The following is a 6,457-nucleotide window of genomic DNA, read 5'->3' as shown; positions in this document are numbered from 1 at the left end:
CTGGTGTAGGGTTAAGGCACTATTTAGCTCCTACAATCAGAGCGCAGTGCTCTGATTGTATGGGCGGAATATCGCAGAGCTCATGTAAATATAATTTAAATGAGCCCTGCGGTATTCCCTGCGCACTCGCGTCAGACGCTCTATGATCACGGACGCTGTGTAAATGTGGGTGGTAGTGGCTTCTACCACCGTCATTTACTTTTTTTAAATTTTTGTTACATTTGTACCCTGCGCTTTCCCACTCATGGCAGGCTCAATGCGGCTTACATGGGGCAATGGAGAGTTAAGTGACTTGCCCAGAGTCACAAGGAGCTGCCTGTGCCTGAAGTGGGAATCCAACTCAGTTCCTCAGGACCAAAGACAACCACCATAACCACTAGGCCACTCTCATTGAGGCCTAAAACACTTCACAAAGCTTAGTTAATAGTGGGCAACAAGCCATTACTTTTATGGCTCCACAACTGTCAGATAATGCTCTCTTGCCTTGGTCCTTATCAGTGAAATACCAAAAGCTGAAGGCAATTAGTTTACCTAATCAAACATATAAACGGCAAGTGACTGACTCACCTGCAAATGCGCCTCCACCAGCAGTATAGCCCAATAGGGAGGAGGGCTTGGACATGGGTGTGGAAATTGGAGGGGGAGGGGGCGGAACTGAGGGAAAACAGACGCTGGGGGGGGAGGGCAGGGGAGAGAGCAGGGTTGGTGGAGGGGGGGGGGGCAGGCCATAGGAAAACAAAAAACTAGCCCGTTGTTACGGGCTTAACGGCTAGTCAGGGAGTTGAGGAAGGAAGCAGGCAGCAAAGCTGCGATGGCAGATGGTTGGTCAGCAGGTAACCTCTCCCCAGCTGGGCAAGAGCATACGAGCAGGTGATGCCATAGATTAAGGGGCCTTTATCACAGGGGCGTAGGTACAGGTGGGCTCAGGCCCACCCAGAAGTACAGTCCCCCTGCAGTTCCAACACATCTGTGTCTCCCGACTCCCCCTCCCACACCTGCAGCGCTTGCACTTTGCTATCGGCACTGCCTGGAAGTTGCATCAGTGGGGCAGAGGGAAGGCCCCAGAGTAGGACGCTGCGTCTGTGAGTTGCTGCCAGGCAGTGTTGATAGCAAGGTGCAAGCGCTGCGGTGGGAGAGGGTGAGTATGACTGCAAAAGGGTGGCATCCACTAGCTGCTCGATGGCCTGTGGCAATGATATAATTCTTAGAAAGCAGCGTGGGACCTCCCAGTCACATTATTATTAACATTTGTATAGCGCCATGCACACAGCGCTGAACACCTGACACAGAGAAACAGTCCCTGCTCGATAGAGCTTACAATCTAAAAATACAGACAGATGACAATTAAGGGCGAGGAAAGTACTGGGTGAGAAGGAACAAGGATAGGGGAATTGAGTAGTGGTTAGGAGCCAAAAGCAGTGGTGAAAAGGTGGGGTTTCAGCATAGATTTGAAAACTGCCGAGACTTCCTGCTAGACAGCCTCGTACGGTATCCAGTTCTCTATATAGCCTCCCAAGGAGGTTTAATAAACTGGACTGGCAATGAGCCTATCTAGCCCAGTGTAAGCAAGGAAGCCAATTAGGGCGGTATGACTTTTCCCTTCCCAGCCGTCATCCCTGTTTACACAAAGCAAGCAAACATATGAGCTGCTGCATCCACATTGTTGTTTTATTTTATTGTTGGTCCATCTGTAACAAGTCTAAAGCTGTTTCAATTGGATAGGCAGTGCCTTAAAAGGTGGAGGACAAGTTTTTTTTTCCTTATTGGACAGCTTTTTAATTTATTTGAAAGTTTCCCATATGTAGACATAAATATGAAATAATTGAATATCACTAAAACAGCTTAAAAATTATTATAGCTGGTAGAAACAGCAATTTTAAACTGTATTTTGTGCTCATTTTTATACACTAAAAACTAAATAAATACACTGTATACAATACAGATGGCCAAATTTCAGTGAGGATATCCTGTTGCCTGATGGGTTCATCTTACTACAAATCATTTCTACAGCGCTATCAGTCGTATGCAGCGCTTCACAATTGAACATAAAGAAAAGAGTCCCTGCTCAAAAGAGCTTACAATCTAAATCAGGACAGACAGACAGGACAATAAGGGATAAGGGTAGAGCAGACAGATAGGACACATAAGGAAAAGGGGACTATTGAAGAGAGGAAGACAAGATAAAGGTTGTAATCTGCCTTTGGAAGCATGGTGATATAAAGGTGATGGAATATGTTGAAATTAAATGGAAGTAGAATTAAACTCTCCTTTCATTGGGGCACATATAATCACAGACCGTACAGGTCTTTATCTGCTGTCATTTACTATGTTACTATGTTAAAGTCATAAACAACACAGTTTATACCAACTTGTTTAACCACACTTTGGTTTTAATAAGCAATACCATATGCATGTAAGATCTAGATAAACATATGTAAGGTATTAAGGCATATGCCCTAAATATGCAATACTTGGTAGCAATAATTAAACAGTGATGGAATATTGGCATAGCAGGCAGCCAACAGATTTATTTTCCACTGATAATAATCAACTTTGTATAAACTTGGCGACTAATACTATGGTGTTTGCTATTTTGTATTTTGGCGGTGTATTGTTTGCCTGCATAATAAAATCGCACTTGCAAATATTTTTCTGACACGGCTTTAATTAACAAAAGCTACCAAAAGAGGCAGACACAATCATATAATTAACATAATTTTATTTGTATTTGGGTAATGACTGAGAAAAATTACATTACAAAGCATGAAGTTGGCTTGGTTAACTTCTGCTGTATATCAACCAGTAGTAAATAATAGTAATAAACAATATTAAGTGCATTTTATAATATACCACTGCATTCTTCAAAACAGAAGGCGCAAGTTCCCACAAACCATCTAGGCACAGGCAAAAAAAAAAAAAAAAAAAAAAAAGCTTTCAAATTCTCCCAGGTTTCAACCTAATACCAGTTAAACGTGGGGTATCAATGCCATAAATAAATAGAAACTCTGAATGTTAAGCACCTGATTCTCATAACATGATATCTGTTATAGTGGCCCATTACCAGAAGAAAACAATCTCTGCACGAATATAACACTAGGGTGTCCTTGTAACCAGCCCCTCCAATGACTTCTGATTTAAGATTTATAACAAATTACTACTCTACCTATGAAAAGTTATCCCATTTTTATGCTGCACAAACTGGCATGTTTGAAAATATAAGTGAGATTAAATAAAAATGCTGCCAAGTAAAGAAGGACAACGTAAATGCAGCAGCTGATAGGTTTGCTTGCTTTGTTTTGAGTATAGGGGGATGACGGCTGTGCGGGGAAGGGAAAGGTCAGACTAACGTACTTGGTTTCAACGTTTTGACGTCACTTCATCTTAAACCGCCTTGGTAGCACCATCACGTGCCAGTCAAAAGCCATGGGACCGCCCTCTCTGACGTGTCTGTAACGTTATAATTACAGGGGAGGGGGCGGGGTCTCGCAAAGGAAGAGGGAATGTCGCACCCCCTCCCCTCCTCCACCGCCGACAGCAGCAGCAGCCGGGTCCCGGCCACCCTCCCCCTCGCTCCCGGGGTGTGAGAGATGCCGCCCCCTGAAGCCGCCTCTGTCGCCCCCACCGGTGACCTGTTCTGTGACCCGGATTTCCCGGCCCTCAGCGCATCGCTCTCGCGCCGTCTGTCCGGACCTGTGGCTCAGCTGGACTCGGACATCACGTGGCTCAGACCGCAGGTGTGTCCGAGAGACTCATAAGGAAAAGGGTGACCCCCCCCAGGCTGATTGATTAGCACCTTTAATAATAATAATAATAATAATAATAATAATAATAATAATAATAAAGAAAAGGGTGACCCCCCCAGGCTGATTGATTAGCACCTTTAATAATAATAATAATAATAATAATAATAATAAAGAAAAGGCTGACCCCCCCAGGCTCAGTCTGCAGCGCCTTTAATAATAATAATAATAATCATAAAGAAAAGGGTGACCCCCCAGGCTGATTGATTAGCACATTTAATAATAATAATAATAATAATAAAGAAAAGGGTGACCCCCCCAGGCTGATTGATTAGCACCTTTAATAATAATAATAATAATAATAATAATAAAGAAAAGGCTGACCCCCCCAGGCTGATTGATTAGCACCTTTAATAATAATAATAATAATAATAATAATAAAGAAAAGGCTGACCCCCCCAGGCTGATTGATTAGCACATTTAATAATAATAATAATAATAATAATAATAAAGAAAAGGGTGACCCCCCAGGCTCAGTCTGCAGCGCCTTTAATAATAATAATAATAATCATAAAGAAAAGGGTGACCCCCCAGGCTGATTGATTAGCACATTTAATAATAATAATAATAATAATAATAATAAAGAAAAGGCTGACCCCCCCAGGCTCAGTCTGCAGCGCCTTTAATAATAATAATAATAATCATAAAGAAAAGGGTGACCCCCCAGGCTGATTGATTAGCACATTTAATAATAATAATAATAATAATAATAATAATAAAGAAAAGGGTGACCCCCCAGGCTCAGTCTGCAGCGCCTTTAATAATAATAATAATAATCATAAAGAAAAGGGTGACCCCCCAGGCTGATTGATTAGCACATTTAATAATAATAATAATAATAATAAAGAAAAGGGTGACCCCCCAGGCTGATTGATTAGCACATTTAATAATAATAATAATAATAATAAAGAAAAGGGTGACCCCCCCAGGCTGATTGATTAGCACCTTTAATAATAATAATAATAATAATAAAGAAAAGGCTGACCCCCCCAGGCTCAGTCTGCAGCGCCTTTAATAATAATAATAATAATCATAAAGAAAAGGGTGACCCCCCAGGCTGATTGATTAGCACATTTAATAATAATAATAATAATAAAGAAAAGGGTGACCCCCCAGGCTCAGTCTGCAGCGCCTTTAATAATAATAATAATAATAAAGAAAAGGCTGACCCCCCCCCCCCCAGGCTCAGTCTGCAGCGCCTTTAATAATAATAATAATAATAATAATAATAAAGAAAAGGGTGACCTCCCTCAGGCTCGGTCTGCAGCGCCTTTAATAATAATAATAATAATAAAGAAAAGGCTGACCCCCCCCCAGGCTCAGTCTGCAGCGCCTTTAATAATAATAATAATAATAAAGAAAAGGCTGACCCCCCCCCCCAGGCTCAGTCTGCAGCGCCTTTAATAATAATAATAATAAAGAAAAGGCTGACCCCCCCCCCAGGCTCAGTCTGCAGCGCCTTTAATAATAATAATAATAATAATAATAATAATAATAAAGAAAAGGGTGACCTCCCCCAGGCTCAGTCTGCAGCGCCTTTAATAATAATAATAAAGAAAAGGGTGACCCCCCCCCAGGCTCAGTCTGCAGCGCCTTTAATAATAATAATAATAATAATAAAGAAAAGGCTGACCCCCCCCCAGGCTCAGTCTGCAGCGCCTTTAATAATAATAATAATAATAATAAAGAAAAGGCTGACCCCCCCCCCCCAGGCTCAGTCTGCAGCGCCTTTAATAATAATAATAATAATAATAATAATAAAGAAAAGGGTGACCTCCCCCAGGCTCAGTCTGCAGCGCCTTTAATAATAATAATAATAATAATAATAATCATAAAGAAAAGGGTGACCCCCCAGGCTGATTGATTAGCACATTTAATAATAATAATAATAATAAAGAAAAGGGTGACCCCCCAGGCTCAGTCTGCAGCGCCTTTAATAATAATAATAATAATAAAGAAAAGGCTGACCCCCCCCCCCCCCCCAGGCTCAGTCTGCAGCGCCTTTAATAATAATAATAATAATAATAATAATAAAGAAAAGGGTGACCTCCCTCAGGCTCGGTCTGCAGCGCCTTTAATAATAATAATAATAATAATAAAGAAAAGGCTGACCCCCCCCCAGGCTCAGTCTGCAGCGCCTTTAATAATAATAATAATAATAATAAAGAAAAGGCTGACCCCCCCCCAGGCTCAGTCTGCAGCGCCTTTAATAATAATAATAATAATAATAAAGAAAAGGCTGACCCCCCCCCCAGGCTCAGTCTGCAGCGCCTTTAATAATAATAATAATAATAATAATAATAAAGAAAAGGGTGACCCCCCAGGCTCAGTCTGCAGCGCCTTTAATAATAATAATAATAAAGAAAAGGCTGACCCCCCCCCCCAGGCTCAGTCTGCAGCGCCTTTAATAATAATAATAATAATCATAAAGAAAAGGGTGACCCCCCCAGGCTGATTGATTAGCACATTTAATAATAATAATAATAATAATAATAAAGAAAAGGGTGACCCCCCAGGCTCAGTCTGAAGCACCTTTAATAATAATAATAATAATAAAGAAAAGGGTGACCTCCCCCAGGCTCGGTCTGCAGCGCCTTTAATAATAATAATAATAATAATAATAATAATAAAGAAAAGGGTGACCACCCAGGCTCAGT

At 41.3% G+C, this 6,457-nt stretch overlaps 1 protein-coding gene across 1 annotated transcript in view; it reads left to right on the top strand.

The window, feature by feature from the left end:
* The first annotated feature begins 3,480 nt into the window (after positions 1 to 3,480).
* CAPN10 (calpain 10) overlaps positions 3,481 to 6,457 on the top strand; it is a 50,355-nt gene continuing 47,378 nt past the window's right edge. The window contains exon 1 of the mRNA XM_030216136.1: positions 3,481 to 3,734. Coding sequence (XP_030071996.1) covers positions 3,588 to 3,734 — 147 coding nt within the window. The 5' untranslated portion in view covers positions 3,481 to 3,587. The remainder of the gene's footprint in view (positions 3,735 to 6,457) is intronic.

This window comes from Microcaecilia unicolor, chromosome 10 (genome assembly GCF_901765095.1).
Source record: "Microcaecilia unicolor chromosome 10, aMicUni1.1, whole genome shotgun sequence".
Classification (NCBI taxonomy): Eukaryota; Metazoa; Chordata; class Amphibia; order Gymnophiona; family Siphonopidae; genus Microcaecilia; species Microcaecilia unicolor.
This window is presented reverse-complemented; position numbering and strand designations above follow the sequence as displayed.